Genomic DNA, 18599 nt, shown 5'->3' with positions numbered 1-18599 from the left:
ATCTCCTCCTCTCCCCCATTTTCCTCCCCATGTCATTCTCTTATCCCCTGTTTCTCTCACACTATCCCCCCTTCCATTCCTGAAGTGGTTGGGCTGTTTTATGCTTTTTTAAACCAAGGCAGACTTGTGTGTGTGTGTGTGTGTGTGTTAGGGGTGCAATGAACTCTATTACATTTTTTTCATTAAAAATATCAGACAATATATACCGAATATACATACGGTAATCACTTTTCACTATTTCACTATTTCCTTTCCTCTTCTTTTTCCCTACTTTGATTGAAGACTTAGAGGCTTTGAAAGGTAATTTCTGTTTGGCATTTGCCTAGTTTTCAAGTCATTTAATTGAAAGAATTAATTTAATTTAACTTAGATAGATCTAGCTCCTAAGATGAAAAGGGCCAGGACTAGGGTGAATGTAGGCTTCTAAGAGTAATTTGGAAAGTCAATGTAGAAAAACCTAAAGGGATAAAAAAAAAAGGGAGCAAGAGATGGGGGAATGACATAAGCAAATATAAGCAACCAAGTGTAGTGGTAAACTATCATACAACATAAAAACTTACTAATTCCGTGGTACCAGAAAAAATTTACTTAAACTCAGAATAGGAGGCATAAATATAAAGTTAACTGCCAGCTGTCATCTATCCAGTCGAGGGGAGACAGACACTGATTTAGTTGGACATGTCCTTCAGATGGTACTGTAGCTCCACCTCAGACCTCAGGCTATAAAATAATGTTGTGGATTTTAACTGTAGCACTTGACAGGAGCTTTCTGCCTGTGGTGTCCAAGCACAGGAAAAAGCACTCACACACTGCACTCTGTGGCAGCTGGTGCACACAGAACAGTTCGCTGACTGCTCCTGAGGGGTCATCTCATCAGGACATAACCTTGTCACCTACAGACAAACCCGTCTGCACTGCAGTGAGGGACTCTTGTTCTGCCTCCATTCGCTCAGGAGGCAACTTAGCAATAAACTCTGGCTCCCTGCTCACCAGCAGGAAACCACTTTTTAGGAAATTTACATTCACATCACAGATAAACGAAATCTTTATGGACAGTAGGTGTTTAAATGCAGAGAGAGCTTTTTAAGAGAGTTCTTAAATGCATACACTGGATATTGTACGGCATGCCAGGCCTTCAGCTGCATGGAAATGTCTAAAATTGTCCCTGAAGTAGTTAACATGTTCGCAAGTATTTGGTTTAGGTGGTGATACAGTACATTTCATTGTGTGAACTGACTCTGCATGTGGAAAAAATCTTTTTGTCATTCTCCTCACTGAGTTTGCCCTATGTTGTGTGTAAACGAATGAACTATTTGAAAAACTGAAAAACCCAAAACAATTAACTGAAAGATGCAATAAGTGAGAGTTAGCTGATATTTCTCTGATGGTTCGTCACTACGAGCAACTCCTTTCACATACGAGCATCCATGTGCTCCATTGTTCATATCAACAAATATTGTCTATTGCTACTGTGAGGTGAAATGTGCACATTTTGGCCCATTTGCAGTGACAGTAATGTAACAAACGTGGTAGTAGAGTTAGAGAGAGATACTGATAATGATCAAAGCTAAAAAAGTGTGTTGATGCAACAGTGTACGAGTGAGGAGATGATGTTTAGCCTCGTTTTTTTCCTTCATAGTTCCTCAGTAATTCTGAATATGTTTGTCTGCCTGTCTATTGAGAGATGAAAGAACCGTGATTAGGTCATAAATACTTTATCAAAGCATTAATAGCACACACATACACACACACAGACACACACACACACACACACAGATGCGGCCTTTGATGGCGCCTGATGGCCTTTGTTGTTTTTCCCAGATTGACAGTAATTGAACCGATTCCAGCAACATTAAAGACATAAACCATCCAGTCACAAGGTTTTTGAACTGACATGACAGGACAAAGCAAACCAATCCAACGCCTCCAATATTAGATGACAGGACCTCCCCGCTCCCCCACCGTCCCAAACCCCCATCCACCCTCTTAGAAATGTTCCACCCGTATATGTTTCCAAAATGTCACTGAAATCATTTTGATCTGCCCTTCCCTCCATGAATACTTAATGTCAGCACAGGCAGTCACAGTGCAGTCCTGCAGCTGAGTTTACTGTGAGCACACAGGTTAACATTATCATCTCAGTGTTTTCCAACTCCTCAGTAGTAGCATGATGGACAAGTTTTGGTTTTGATTTAATCGCATCCGTCCTCATTTCATCTCAGCAGCAAAAACTGGTGCAGGTTGCATTTCTAAGCTGCCTCCCGCATCCAATTTTCATTGAGCGACAGAGATCAGGACCAAAAGAATAACTGAAAGTGAGACTTTCTTTCAAATCGTCAAGTCTCCAGAACCTGACCAGCCGAGTTACCAGTTCAAGAAAAAGTGTTCAGATGAGCAGTGGACATTGAAACATTTTGAGTTAGATTTGCTTCTGGCGGTTTGATAATGAATAAGTGATAATGAAATGAACAGAATTATTACAGTTTTATTTTAGCAATTTAAAGAACTCTGACAAGACTACCTTAAAATGTCTTTCCATTTAGTCATAGATTAGATGGCAAATTTATTCTCAAAGTTCTGTAGGACTCCACTACATGAGAGACACTAGCAGAAAGCACAGAAAGCACAGGTAAACAGAAAAAGCCGGAAACTAGCAAACTCTCCTTGACTATCTAACTAATTAAAAAAAAAAAAATCTCTCCTTAGTAGAACTGAAGTCTTAAAATCAGTGTAGTAGTTACTTCTGTTACATTGTAAGAGCTACCTGGTGTTTGTTAGCCTAAATATTACTGCATGTTTTCAGAAGCTACAGTATGAAGTCCAAAATTTACCAACAGCTTGTTTTTAAATCTCCCTTCAGAAGATGACATTTTGGATACAGGGGGTGTTTTTGATCTTATTTTCCATTTTCCACATCACAGGCTGCTCACCACACTCTTCACTCATTTGCCTGTCTTTGCTCTTTCTTCTTCTATCTCACATTGGTAATTTCTACACATTTCATCCAAATCTAATCATCAGAAATATTGAGTGTGACAGGCGGAAAAATAAATGAGCAAGCAAATGAATGGATGTCCAGACTGACATTTTCAACACCACTCTGAAGAAAACTCTTGCAGACAAGATGCTTGCTCTGGTATCTTTTGTACAGATGCGGTAATTGTATAATTCTCCACAAAGGCAATGACTGAATCATACGTATCAGGCCTGTAATCCCCGTTAAGAATCTGCTGTTAAGAAGTTCTTTTATTATTTGCTGGCGTGCTCTTTTCAGTCCAGTTGGTGGAATATAATTCATTCACTCAAGATGGATAGAAAGTAGCTCTGGACACACTGTAACATCTCTCGCTTGCCTTCTTCTAAGACTGGTCCCTCTTCACTGACACTTCACCACAATGCCACCTCATACGAACTCACACTCACTGTTACACTGGAGGGCTCTATTTATTAAAAGGGAGGTTATAAATAAACAGGTTAACTGTAGGACGCTCTTATGATGAGGGGAAGATGGCCATCACCATGGTTACTGGTGGATGATATGTTCACCCAGTTGTGGTGTTATATTATGTGCTGTTTCTCTGCAAATGCCTCACATCTCCAAAGCAGACAGTATTTCCTGTAGACTAAATTTGAGCTGATTAAAAAAAAAATACATTCACTTGATCGATACAGGCAAGGAAGTTAAGGGACAAAGTGACATTCTTCTTTGAAAAAGTTTAACCTCCCTACATCTCCTGCAACAAATGATTAGTTTCATTGTCGATTAATCTGCCAGTTAGTAATTGATTAATGGTCATAAATGACCTTTAATGTCCCAGAGCTCAGTGTGATGTATGCAAATTGCTTGTCCAAAACCCAGAGAAATAGAGGTTTACTATGACAAAAGTCCAGGAAAACCTCTAAATATCCATACTTCAGAATATCGCTCATCCTAACCTTATTTTTGCTTAAAAAATATGTAAATATCTGACTAATTGTTTCAGTTCTAGTCTAAAGCCACCTCTAAAAGCAATGTAAGAAAATCACAGCAAAAGATCATGCTCTTGTAATGACCCCGCCTCTTTTGGCTGCTGGGCTGGCTGCTTGTCTTTGAGTGTTCTGTGTTGCCCAGTAGCTGTGGCCGGGTTATTGAGTATCGGGAACACCTGGGCCCTGTGTTCTCAGGACTATAAATACTCACTCTTACCCGTGCCATGGGGGAGAAAGGAAGGGGAAACTCTGCTCCTGGTGCTCCACACTCCATGCTCATGTTTTTTTTTTTTTGTTTGTTTTTGTTTGTTTTTTTTCCTATTTTGACATCCAACACTTCATATCTTATTTCTTCACTCATGCAAACACTCCTGCAATACTGATTTGCTGTCTGTCACATCCCATAACCTGATATTTTCACTCCATTATTTTGGTTAGAGTTTAATAAATTAATGGTATGATTTAACTCTTTGTGCCACCTCCCATTATTTGTCATGGGTTTTGAGCCGGTCACGACAGTCTAAAGTTGTATTTGTCCATTGTCCCGTGGTTTAGTTTCCCAAGTTTAACAATGGTTGACATTTACTGTTGGAGAACTTTGTAGTTCACTTCCATTCCTCACTAAAGATTCTGGGATAGCTCTGTAGTGGATGGATTTGGACTGAGTTAATGAAGAGGTAGAAAGAAAAGAAGTTGGGGGCCAGGGGGTCTGGGAAACATAAGATGAAGCCATTGGAGTCAAATAGAAGCAAGTCGCTTTTGTGTACTTTTTCTGTAACACAGGGAGGCCCACTTGTACATTTTTGTGTGTGTCTGTGTATCTGTGTGTGTGTGTGTGTGTGTGTGTGTGTGTGTATTCAGGATGCAAAAGGTGTCCACCAGCCGGCTCTGCAGATGTGGATGTTCTGCTAGATTGATTCTCATCCCAAGAGAGTTGGGGTGTGTGTGTGTGTGTGTGTGTGTGTGTGTGTGTGTGTGTGTGTGTGTGTTTGTGTGTGTATTTGAATGTGTGTGACATAGAAAGCTGTATCCTACCGCTGTTTGTTTAAATTCTCTCTTCACTTTATCAGCCCTCCCACCCCAGGCATTTCCAAGCTATTGTTGGTTTCCAGTTTCTCAAATGTGAGATCTGTGTTTACATCTGGGTGTCTTTGCCAGTTGGCTTTACACGCATATGCATGCAACAGACATACAGTACAACATAGAACCATATATACTATACAACGTTTATCAAACGTATTCATATATTATTATTATTAACAACAAAGAAATATAAGTATTACTATTATTAGTATTACAAATTTCTCCCAATAGTAAAGGAACTTTTTGGGCCATTTGATGTATTGTTATTTGTATTCAGCTTATTGCTGGATTATGTGATGTTTCTGTCTCCTGCACATTAATGCATGCTTTATGGCACAGACGATAGATGTCTGTAAGAACAACTGAATAACAATGAAGTGTGTGTAAGTGTGTGTGTCTGTGTGAGAGGAAGAAAGATAGATTTATGTGTGCGCGTCAGTGTTTTATGCCACCATATTCCCTCCCCGGCTTTGTGGTGAATAAGTTGAGTAAAGACCCTCATACCCCATGAGGACAGAGTCTAATGTTTATTACCAGAGCAGATTCAAGTCAAATCAGTTTGATGAGGTCTGGTTCTGGTGTGAACATCAGCAGGATGGAGAACATGTGGCTGTGGCTCACTGTAAATCTTACCCTCCCTCTCTCTGTCTGCCTCCTTCTCTGACAGTCTGAATACTAATGTTACTAAAGTTACATTTATTCATCTACTTTCTGCACGGGGCAGGGAAACCCACTGTAACATACCCACACGACCCACAACCACAGAAAAACACTTGTTTACCGGCACTAGCTCAGTAACTGACACATCAAAGACACTAGTGTTTTTTTCTAGTGTTTCTTTTTTTTTCCTTTCATTTATTTGTTAACTTCTAGGTTTTTGTGTGTTTATTGCTGATTTCCCTTTTATCAACTCTCACTGTCTCTCTTTATTAAACAACTTCTTCAGGCACTTTATCATTAAAACCATCTCTGCACCAACTCAACAGATATAGACCATCTCTTGCTTATTTGAAATCCCTCCTCTGTCTCCTGAAAGCTTTGGCTCTTTCATTAATATATTTCTGAAATGTGTCTTCTAAATTATGCAGGTTACACCGATGCATTGTGGGAAGTTTATTCATGCAAGTGTCAAACCTTACCCAATGTTTAGATTGTTATAGTTCTAGTTGTATATTTAGGAGGTAAAATTCCTGACTCCCTGTGCAATATGTGTATTTTAGTACAATAAGACATTTAATTAATAATATCCAATTTATAATTAAATCCAATAACAAACAGCTGAAAAAAGAAACACTAGAACAAAACATTAGCGTTTTCTATGTGTGAAATACTGAGCTGTTGCTGGTAAACAAGTGTTGGCAATCCACCAAGAACTTGTTGAAATTTTTGTCTGGACCAACCGGAGAACACATTACAAGAGTCACAAGACAAGTGTGGTAAGAGTTGCTATTTTATGAGTAGTTATTATTAATAGTTATTATTTATACTAAAGCAGCTCTAAAATATTTCTGCTTTTTTACAGTGCAGTGGCCAGAAAAAGTAAATGAACCCTTTGGAATCACCTGTTTTCCTGCACTGATTGATCATAAAATATGATCTGGTCTTCATCAAAGTCACAAATGCAGACAAACACAATGTGCTTAAGCTAATAGCACAAACAACTGTAATCTTTTGTGTCCATATTGAACACACTCATTAAACATTCACAGAGCTGGTGGAAAAAGTAAGTGAAACCTTGGATTTAATACCTGGTCGAACCTCCATCAATGACCTCAGTAGCTGCTCATCAGACCTGCACAATGTTCAGGAGGAATTTGGACCAGTCTTCCTACTGAACTGGTTCAGCTCAGTCATGTTCTCAGGATATCTGGTGTCAGCAGCTCTTTTCAATTAATGTCGCAGCATCTTTATCAGATTTGGGTCTGGGCCCTGACTGGGCCACTCCAAAAGGAGGATTCTCTTTGTTTGAAGTCATTCTGTAGTAGATGTATGTCAGTGTTTAACATCATAGTCCTGCAGTACCACCTAACTTCTACTGAGCCTCAGCAGGTGGACAGCCACCATGACATTATTTCGTAAGACACCCTGATAAACTTGGGAATTCATTTTCCCCTTGATGATGTCGAGCTGTCCATGTCCAGAGGCAGCAAAACCCCAAATCATGACGCTCCTTTCAGCCTACTTCACCTTCAGGATGATGTTTTCCTGTTTGTAAGCCCTTTTTACACCATATGTAGTGCTGCACATTCTTTCCAAACAATTCAACCTTAGTTTCATCAGTTCATTTTCCCAGTAGTGTTGTGGAGTGTCAAGCTGCTCTTTGGCAAACTTCAGAGGCACAGGAATGTTTTTTTGGCAAGCAGCAACTTCCTCTGTGGTGTCCATAGCAGGACACCATGCTCCATGATTTGCATATGGTCGACTCATGAACAGAGATGTTAACCAGCTGCAATGATTCCTTCCAGCCTTTAGCCATTACTCTGAGGTTCTTTGCGATGTTACAGATCATACTGCGTTGTGGAGTTTGGAGTTGTCTTAGCTGAACACTTCTAGAGAGAGTAGCCACAGAACTAAATCACCTCCATTTAGAGACAGTTTGTCTCACTGTGGACTGATGAGTATCTAAACCCTTTGAGATGACTTTTTTATAAGTCTTTGTAGCTCTAACCCACACCTCCATTGTGGTTTCACCGATTGGACTCTTCTTCTGACTCTAATTAGCTTTTGTTAATGTCATTAGCTGAGAGGTTCACATACTTTTTCCAGCCTATACTGTGAATGTTTGATGTTTTCAATATGGACAAAACAATACAATGATTTGTCTGTTATTACTCAAAATATATAGTTTGTTCATTAATGTAACAGATGATGATTTTGACAATATTTTCAGGCAGATTTAGTCAAAAATGCAGATAATTTTTAAGGGTTCACATACTGTCTTCAGTTTATGCTGTGTAACAGAAATGTATTCATTTTGGTTTTATGGTTTGAAATATGTGTAACTCATTGAACTAAACAGCCATTAGCTTTACAGTCTACAGTTCTGTGATTTGTGAAATTTTACTGCACCTCCTCTGGTCTTCATCATCTCCTATCCTGTCCCCTCTTTTCCTCCTGTCCTTCCTCTCTTATGCATATGTAATGAAATGCATTGGTTTCATACCATCTCTACTCCAAAGGAATTACTGAGAGTATTTTGTTGAATGTTATCCTCTTCCATCTGTCTCGTCCGTGTAGTTTTTGATGAATACTATCTTAAAACATTTACTCTTTTTCACTTTCTCTTTTCACAGACCTCTGGTGAAAAAAAACAACAAAACACTTGTTCAATTAAAAATCATTGTATATGATCACTGAAAAATTGTGTTATCTCAGTTGATAAATAGGATGTAATTTTATCCAATCCAACACTATTTATCTTGAAGCATGTCATGTTAGAGATGTGTAAAAATGTTCAGAATAAATGATGAAAGTTATTGTTGTTGGTTCCCTGAGGCAATTTAACAAATAATCTCTCTCTCTCTCTTTGTTTCCCTCTTTCTCTCCCATAGGTGACATGTAATTGTTTCACCATCAGTGACGCAGAGCTGCAAGAGATTGGAGTTGGGCTGTATCCGAGGTAACACACGCACACACACACATACACACAAAGGGCAATGTGTGAAACATACACATCTAAAAAGCATCATTAATTTCAATCTAGCTCATAATCTTTGTTATACAGTGTCCATGTCTCTGGAAAATGCCACAAAATGTAAATCTAGCTTTTTTACCTGCCAGATCACTGCATCCTACCCAACCCCACCCATATCCCGACCATCCTCCACCCCACAACACACATCCACACACTCTTTTCACTATTTTCCTGGCAGTTCTTTCAAGTACAAGGAAGAAAGGGGTTTTTGTTTTGAGGCGAAAACTTGAAAATGAATGTTGACAGAATATTATAACTCTGTGTGTGTGTGTGTGTGTATGAGACTGCATGTTTGGCATGCAGGCAGGAGTGAAACACACACACACACATACACACACAACACAAACACACAGAGCAAAGCAGTGCACTGTAATGCCTTTACAGAGTTCTGGGTGAATAGGGTAGGATTATTGAGCAGTTGCTAGTGTTGTTACGAACATACACACACCCACACTCACACATACACACACACACACACACAAACACACACACTGCAGGTATCTCAGCCAGTTTATCTGGCTGGTGCTGAGATGTCAGATGGTCACAGTGGCTTTACCAAAGCCCAGCATAACCATGTGTGTCTGTGTCGGTGTGAGTGTGTTTTGTGTCGTAACTCATCCATAAATGATGGGCCTGTTCACAGGATGGTCCCCTGCCTATTCATATTTTAGGTTGCCTAGCAACCATGGGTTTGCTGAAAAGAGGGGGATTATTCTGGCGAGGCTACACCTCTGTTCACCCCATCAGTCTGTTCATTTTTCTCTCTGCTGTATGTCAAAAACTCTTTTTCTTATTTGCTGACTTTCTCACTCTCCTCTCTATCTCTGCTAAGCTCATCCATGCCTCTGTCTGCCTCTCATTCACTGCTAATTGGCCCATTGAAAATATGATGTAAAATCTTATCCTCTGAGCTCTTTATCAGGAGCGAAACAATTCACAGCTGGATTGATAATACACACCTTTATTCACTTGTTGTAATCTACCCCAACCATGTGCCTCATATCACCTCAGTGTTACCTAAACCTATGTCTAACTTCAGCCAAATCCTCACACAAATATGTTGAAATGAAAACAGGAAGAAGGATCAAGCAACAATATGATTCAAAGACCAGAGAGATGTTTCTGGGTTGCACACCGGTCAAAGGTGTTTCGCTGCGTCTGGAAGCATCTGTCTCTCTTATGTAAAATAGTTTTACCAGACTCTGCTCTACTGGAGACAATTTGAGAGCATTTTTCACCAAGACAAAAGTGGACATATTCAGACACCCACACTGTGCTGAGAAGGGCTCTAATTAGGCGACATGAATAATAATGACCATGTGGGTCAACCACATTTAAACATGAACATCTTTATGCTTTCCTTTAATTGGAAAAGTAACATTCAAACCTGTGAATTCATAAAATTTTAAAGACGGGCTGAGTCCCTGAGAGAATAATGTGGGAAAATGAATGAGGACTTGCTGAAAGTTGTACTCCTAGACCTTAGAAATTAACTGTTACTTTAATCAAGTTATCTTTTTATATATTTTCTATAAGCAGGTGACTTAGCTTTAAGTAATTATTGTGTATGTGTCATGTGAAAACTTTAGAGCTGCTGCTTCAGTATAGTATTACAGTGGGTGTTTTCACATTGATGTGTGAGACAGCCAGAGAATCCCTAACTGAGAAATAAAGATGCTAATGACAATGAAAAAGACTAGAATTTTCAGTATTGAGCCTTTTCTCCCATTAAATATCAATTATATTTAAGCACAATAGTCCTGTACTGTCTGTACACTCACAGCAACAGTTAGTCTCAGTTGTGTGATCAGATAATGTTAATGTGAGATGCGGTTTAGTTAATTAATCTAATTAGTATGCTAATGAGCTGCTCTCCATCAGATAAAAACATTGTTTGGAGGGCTGGATTTCTAGTTGATATTCAGCCTGCAACTTCTGCTGTAAAACAAAGCCAGGGGGTTACTGATGGTTTTACAAAGGCTGAACACACACTCACACATACACACACACACACACACAGTCTGTATATCTTGCACCCATTGTTTTTCTCTCTGAATATGACAAACAAGAGCACCACCATTAATGGAGCAGGTTATAAAAATAGACAAACCTCTTCAGTATTTTTTCTCAGCCATGTGTGCAGTGACAGTAAATGTCTTTTTACAGGTCAGTCAGGTCTTAAAATGTTTTTTAAAGATATCACATTATCAGTAAGCATGTTTACAGTCTTAACATGTGAACGGTGCACATCAAGCACAGACTTTACAATTGTAAATTTCAGAATAGTAACATGATTTTTTTAACCGTTTACTCTGCGTTAAGGGTAGGCCACATATAAAAGGTATAGAATTATAACCCAGCTAAAGGGGTTGGGTTGTATCACTTATAAATATGGGAAATGAGGCAAAAGCTTTTGTTGTGACAGAAGTTGGGTACCCATTGTTTCCTGATTTATTTGTGCGTGTGTGTGTTTCTGAGGGAGTGAGGCTGAAAGACAGACAGAAACAAAGAGTGACATTTGTTATGACAGAGGCAGAGTACTCATTTAGTCGCGCTGTGTAGGGAATTACCGGTGTTTGTGTGTGTCTAACTTTTGCCTGAGTATATGGTTCATTTGAGCTCTTAGTCTTAACGTATATATGGAGGTTTGACGGGTTGACTCGTTACACTGCCAGATATTTAGCCACCTAACAGCACTGTGGATACAGAGTACCAAGGCACCTGGCTTCCCTCAGCTGTCACACTACACTAGCTGATAGATCTAAGGTAATCTTGAGGGAGATGTGTCACTCATCATGTGTTTTTTCTCTCACAAATATTTTGGCACAAATAACAATTTCAGTCAACACTGGTCTTTGTAATTTGAAAAATCCCAAAACAGTTGGACATGAGGCAGTCAGTGGCTCCGCAGGATGAGGCTCCTCTTGTTTTGTTTTTTTTTCCAAACACAGACAAGTACAAATTTGTCTCAGCCTTTATCATGGGCTGTCTGTCTTCTCTAGTGGTTTAGCATGCTGCAGATGTACTGAGATACGGAAAATGAGAAGTGATGTTGTGTTTTTGTTTTTGGTTTGAGTGAAACAGCTGCAGTCAGTCAGTGTGGTTTGAGGAGACACACACATATACAGATTTGCCAGGAAGAACTTGTAGGATTCCATTTGAAAGTTAAATATTTAATAACAGATAAATTTCTCTCCCTCCTACTCCTCCACACTCCTCCTTTCTTTGTTCTCCCATTTCCTCCTTTCTCTCTTACCTGCTCCTGATTTATCTTTCCCTCTCTCTCTCTCTCTCTCTCTCTCTCTCTCTTCTCTCTTTTCCCAATCCATTCCTTCTCTGTCTCTCCACCCTCTTGACTTTTCTTCATTCATCTTCTCTTCCCTCTTCACTCCTCTATCTCTTCCTCTGGTGCTCTCTCTCCCTCCTGCCTCTCATCATCTTGTTTGCTCTCTCCCAGTCTATCTCTGTTAAACCATGACTGCAGGCCAAACTGTGTGATGGTGTTTGAGGGAACAAAACTGCAGCTCAGAGCCGTTTGTGATATCAACCCTGAAGAGGAGGTAGGAACAAGAAAAAAAATTCATGCTTCATCTTCGCAACATTAACAACATAGTGTATAACTGTTTTTATTGACTTTGACGTGCCCTTGGCCTTTATGTCTATGTTCTTTATTTGCAGTATTTATTGAAGATTTGTATTCACTGTTGTTATTGATGGAGGGACCACGGCCATATTATATTCCATGTACTTAGCATCACTGCTGTTATTTGTCTGAATTTTATTGCGCAAGTAATAATAAATGTTGATGGATGTCTATGGATGAACTTCATTTTATTAAAGGGTGTGGAGCCCAGTGAAATATCACTGCAACACAAAGCTGACACCTCCTAACTTGGCATTGTTTTCTCCAATTTTTCATACTTCATCATCCCTCCTGACTATATGTAATGAGATGCATCCACACCATCTGGACTAAGACACACACAGTATCTCTTCTCTCAGCACTCAATTTACACAAATTCAATTCCAAATATCTTATTTGCAGCACACTGCAGTTAACCACGATGATCTGTAGTGTAGCAAACACAGCAAAGTAATATATCAGAGACGCAAAATAAAATGTAATGAAATGAAACTGTCCTCTCTGTGTCCAGCTCACTATAAGTTACATTGAGACGTTATCTCTGACTGAAGATCGACAGAGACAGCTGGAGGACCAGTACCATTTTACCTGCCACTGCCAACGATGCAAATCTCAAGACAAAGTAAGGCACACGATTGTTTTTCATTCACAAAAACACAATCTCATACTATGTTCACATGCACATAAAGACGCAAATATGACCAATAATCAGAGTAAGCCATTAGTCTGATTTAATTATTTACATCAGGCTCTCATAGGGGCATACCCATTAGTGTTCTTGTTTCCCTGCTATGGAGAGCAGTTCAGTAATGTCTGAAGACAACCCTCCAATGGCTCCAAGTTATGTTACAGCATTAGAATCAGTCAAGTATTAAAAATCACTCCTGCTCTTTTTCTCTTCAGGCTGCTGTGGAACACATTTGTGGTATTCATTATGCAAATATTGCCATGGAAAACTATTGATTTGTTGTTTTTAATCTAGCCTGAACATGGACAAAGACATTGGTTTGGAGAGCACTTGTTAGTAATAAAACAGTAGAACTGACTGAGTGGTGTGTCTTACTATACCAGTGTAGAAACCTCTGTGACATGCAATGTCTAGCAGTGTGTCACTGGTATGTTTCAATATTAAAGGCTCAGACAAAACCCCCATTAAGTGATTTAAAATCCATTAAGTACGGCAATTAAGGTAGAGGAGTGCCTCACATAATACTGCCTCAGTCTCATCATGACTAATGCACATCCTTGTATTTTCATTGGTATGAGAAATTTGCAGCGCTCTTCCCTAAACCAGACCTAACCCAAATTTCTTCATATTTTAACTTTGCAAAAATTGTTCTTGCGTGAAACTTGTTGACCAGACATTCAGACATTCAAATACACACACACGCGCATGCACTCTCTTTCTCTCTTTCTCTCTCCCTGTCTCTCTCCCTGTCTCTCTTCTCTTTCCCTGTCTCTCTCTCTATATATATCTTTCTCTCTCTCTCTTTCTCTCTCTCTCTCTCTCTCTCTCTCTCTCTCTTTCTCTCTCCCTGTCTCTCTCTATATATATCTTTCTCTCTCTCTCTCCCACAAACACATGCACACACACACACACCTCTGCTATGCCTCTGTTGGCTTAAACAGTGTATTGGTGCGTGACGTGTTACAGTGTACCCTCTCCTGTCCTCTCTTCCTTTTCCTCCCTCACTCTCACTTTCTGTTTTATCTCCTGCTGTCGTCCTCTTCCTCTCTGTCACTCTGTCATGCTCCACCTCTTCACCCCCTACCCCCACCCCCTCTGACCGCTTACTGAAAAATGAGAAAAATCATCTTGTCTTTCAGCTGCAGTTTTCTTTTCCATCCATCTTAATCCACTCCATCTTTCTGTTCCAGTGTCCCGCTCTCTCTTTCTCAACTTATACGTTTTCATTTCTCTGCCTTCTTTTCCACCTCTAGCTCTGTTCTCCATATGCTGCGTATGGCACTTGGGTCTTACTCCTCCACAACACAAAGCATGTGTATGTGTGTGTGTCTGTGTGTGTTTGACATAAGGTACAAGAGAGTACTCACTTGATTCTCTGGGACAATGGCATTCATTTTATTCAACCCACCTTTGTTCTGCTTACAACACACACACACACAGACACACACACTTTCTGTCGTTCTCTGTCTCTCTCTTTAATCTTCAGATGATGATGGCAGGCTGCTGGGCTGTGACCCAAAGTTGTCATGGCGACAGATGTTGACATCAAACCTGGGAGATTGTGTTTGTGTGTTATTGTTTTTTTTCCCCCATCTGTGCGTATGCATGCTGTTTTGTCTGTGTTAAGATGAACATAAAGCAAGGAAAATCTTTTGTTTTCTCAGACATTTAAACATCTTACACTTAAATTTAGGTTAAGTCTGGTTTAAGTATTAAATGAAACTTAAACCAGACTACATTAACTTACCAGAGCACTGAGTATTCAGATGAAGCCTTAATCTCTCTACTTTAAACTTTGCTTCTTGACTTGACAACTCCAATACAAGGTGTTGATCCGGTGGTGTATCACTGCACAATCACACACATCCATCTGTGTGTGTATGTCTTTGTGTGTGCATCAATGCTGATCTGGCACACAAATGCACACTGTAACATACATATGCAATGTGCAGGGATCATTTTAATACTAATTCTATTCTGTTTTTCAATGCTCTCTCTGTCTACTCCTCTGAATGGTGCAGTATAGGCTAAGTGTGTACATGAGACTGTTTGTTTAATGTCTACAATCCCCTCTGCCCAGGATGGGCTCATGCAGTCCGGTGAAGAAGCAACATGGCGCCTGTTGAAGGAGGCTCTACCCAGACTGGAAGGACAAAAAGCAGAGTCGGGTATCCTTTACATCCAAGATCCACTACATCCAATGGAAACACAGCACTGTCATCATCCATCATCTACTGTACTGTGGGATGGTGATTCAATGAGCCGAGGCCTCTCCACTAACAACATTTCATAGGCACATAGCATTTTAGAGATTCAGCTCTTGATAACTGCCATGCTTTTATCCTAATAGACTGCTTTGAAATAATGAAGAGTCACTCAACAGGTGATTTAGGTTTGTTGGTGTATATATAAGTCAAGTTACCAGCAAAGTACAATCATGCAAAAGCACAAATTATATGTGGATAAATGTGAAAGGTGTGTTTGAGTGAGAGATGAGCCAGATTTTAGGCGTTCCCTCATTATAGTCTTAAATTACTTAATGCACAAAAGGTAGACTTGTCTCGATGTATTAATGTTTCTACTCAGAGGTCAGACGGTGAATGGCAGTTGATACTTAAATCTGATTTAATGATTCAGACCCTCATTAAATTAGAAGTGAGGTGCAGTTCAAATATGTCCTGTGCTTTCATGTAGGTAAATCTGAAAAATGACAAAATTAAAGAATTATGTATCTAAACCTAATCATTACAGCCTAGCATTTGAAAAAGAGTCTTATGCAAAAAGATATCAATAGATTTATACAAAGTTGTCTTCATAAAGATATAAGATTTCCCTTATGCACAAATGAATGCATCGCTTTCATTTACACCAGTTTTAAGTGTTGCTCTTCCTTAAATGACCCTCCAGATTGGCAAACACTTCTACAGAGCTGTAGTCATTTATTATCAACTGCTGGTGGTGACGTGCCTGATGAAAATGTCTACAAGCTCAGAATGACGGACATGGCTTTAGATGCCTCCATCCACCTGGGACACTGGGAGGAAGCTCTGAAATATGGGGAGAAGACACTTCCAGTATACAGGTGAGTGTGTGTGTGTGTGTGTGTGTGTGTGTGTGTGTGTGTGTGTGTCACCCATATATGGCATTAATGTCCTCAGATTTAAAGGAAATCACCCTCTGCCTTTAAATCTCATATATATTGGACTGAGAGACTTTGAGCTTCCTGATTATTGACAGCAAGGTGAGGAAAAGGACAAGAGGAAGTCATCCAGAGTGCATCTGAAGTGCAACTCCCTTAGTTAAGCTAGAATTACGTAACTGACGTAACTGTCTTTACAAATGTGGATCATCACTTCAAATAACTTTGAAGTAGTAAGTTGGGCTTCTACTCAGTCATGATGCCTTCATAGTCACCATAAGTCTTCCAGATGGTATTTTATGAGTCTCAGACAGATTACTTACAGAGATTCAGGGGAAGTGGGCAGAGGCAGGGGTTACTTGGTATATCAAAGTAATCTGTTCGGATAACATAAAACGGATGCTGTGCTTGTTTCTGAGCTTGAGGCAGGGAATGAGCCAAGAAGCAGGGAAAGACTGAGCAGATTTCACAATGAAATAGATTTGACTTCTCTTACCTGAAAAAGAGACATGGATTTGCTTGTGTTATCTCTGTGTAGGCGAAGTAAAGCTCAGATCATCTTAAATTGCACTTTATTCTTTACCAGTTACGCAGATAAAGGTCTTCACCTCTGGATGCAATGTAATACCTGGGCCAGCCACCTATCAGTATTTGTTTTGCATCAATTAGTTAGCACCTAAAATATGTTGTATTTAAAAATACAAAGAAGAAAGGAACAAAGGAGTACAGAGGAGAAATCAAAGGAGAAGTAGAGTAAATGGAGGTGATGTAATGAAGAAAACAGATGTATAAAGAGAAGAATGAAGTGTTGGTGGGAGCAGCAAAACAGTAAAAGTAGAAGTAGATGAAAGGGAGGCTCTAAGAGCACATGTAGACATAAAATCTATGAATGAATGAACTAAGAAAAAAAGATAGTGGCGTTTCAAAAAGTCCATAGTGTTTAAACCTACATATCAGATGACAGTAAATTGCATCAACACTTTTCTTTTTCTTGTTTAGGTTCAGTCCCCACACCCCTCTTCACTTTCCATCTCTCAAATTTAACATCGATCCCACTGACTTTGTGTGTGTGTGTGTGTGTGTGTGTGTGTGTGTGTGTGTGTGTGTGTGTGTGTGTGTGTGTGTGTGTGTGTGTGTGTGTGTGTGTGTGTGTGTGTGTGTGTTTGAGAGAGAGAGAGGGAGACTAATTGATCTTTTGTGAGGGGCAGAGCTCTAGTGGCACAGCCTTGTTCTCACACTGACAACAACACATCCACAGGAGGGAAACAGCAGCAGAGCCTATCAATAAATAACTAGACACAGAGCAGCAGAAGGAGAGAGACGGTGATGAGAAGAAGGGGATGGAGAGTTCAGTGTCATTTGAAAGAAACTGAGAAAAATGTGTCTCAAGGAAGCAGAGGAGAAAGCAAAGTGAAGGATGGTTGTGGGCGATTTTAGGGAGGGAGCAGGGAGAGTGGTTAGGCGAGGGTGGAAGTGAGCAGGAGATAAAAGAAAAATGAGGAAGGGGCAGAGGAGAGCAGGGTGAATGACGATCAACAACCTGGCAAAGAATAGAGGAGGGAAGACGAGTGGGCAAAAATGAAGGAAGTAACATTAGAGCGAAGACAAAGTTGTATAGAATAGGGAAACAGAAAGGTGAATAATGAAATGAGGAAAATGGTCAAAAAGAGGAATGCACTGAGCGTTAAACCTCGCAAAGAAAAAGAGAATATTACAGAAGAAAACGTTCAGGAGAAAGAAGTGAGAGAGTGGGAGGAGGATCTTCCATATTCATCTCCTATCTTCCTCTGGGCTCTTCAGATGGTAGAGAAGAAAGATAGCTGCAGGAGTTCTCTGTCTCCCTCTTTCTCCTGTCCTTCCCCTCATTCTGTATTCCTTTCTTCTTTATCTCTCTATGCGAGTCTTTTTTTTCTGGTTTTACTTTTCAGTTTCTGATGTATAGAGAGAGTTTTTCCCTGCATCAGTGTGCCAATAATACACACCGGCTGCAGGCTGTACACATCAGGCTTATTGAACGTCTCCATTCTGCACATCTTTTACTGCTGTAGACTTGCTAATACAGGCACTCACACACATGCATTAGTACATGAATGCATGGACAGTCATGTATTTGGAAAACATGTAGATATATGTGCATCTACAAATGTATTCTGCGTTTGGACAAATGAGGTAAATCTTTTCTTTTCTTTGTTTCTGATGGATAGCTGCAGGGCTACACTAATAGAGCAACAGCTTAAACTTTTTCAGCAGTGTACAGCTTCATTGATTGAAGGACTCTGGCCAGAAATGAACCTGGGATGCCACGGTTTATGGTCTGTGGCCCAAACCTCCAGCATTATTATTGTTGATTCCATTCTCTGGGGAAGATGACAGCCATTCTGGG

General features: G+C 39.8%; 1 protein-coding gene across 4 annotated transcripts in view; it reads left to right on the top strand.

Moving 5' to 3' along the window:
• smyd3 (SET and MYND domain containing 3) overlaps positions 1 to 18599 on the top strand; it is a 69308-nt gene that overhangs the window by 46505 nt on the left and 4204 nt on the right. For all 4 annotated transcript variants that reach the window (XM_071488093.1, XM_071488092.1, XM_071488094.1 and 1 more), the window contains 5 exons: positions 8604 to 8671; positions 12204 to 12306; positions 12901 to 13011; positions 15158 to 15245; positions 15985 to 16159. In XM_071488093.1, the coding sequence (XP_071344194.1) occupies positions 8604 to 8671; positions 12204 to 12306; positions 12901 to 13011; positions 15158 to 15245; positions 15985 to 16159 (545 nt within the window). The remainder of the gene's footprint in view (positions 1 to 8603; positions 8672 to 12203; positions 12307 to 12900; positions 13012 to 15157; positions 15246 to 15984; positions 16160 to 18599) is intronic.

This window comes from Trachinotus anak, unplaced genomic scaffold (assembly GCF_046630095.1).
Source record: "Trachinotus anak isolate AG129_WGS33_773 ecotype Australia unplaced genomic scaffold, CSIRO_AGI_Tana_v1 ptg000011l, whole genome shotgun sequence".
Lineage (NCBI taxonomy): Eukaryota > Metazoa > Chordata > Actinopteri > Carangiformes > Carangidae > Trachinotus > Trachinotus anak.
This window is presented reverse-complemented; position numbering and strand designations above follow the sequence as displayed.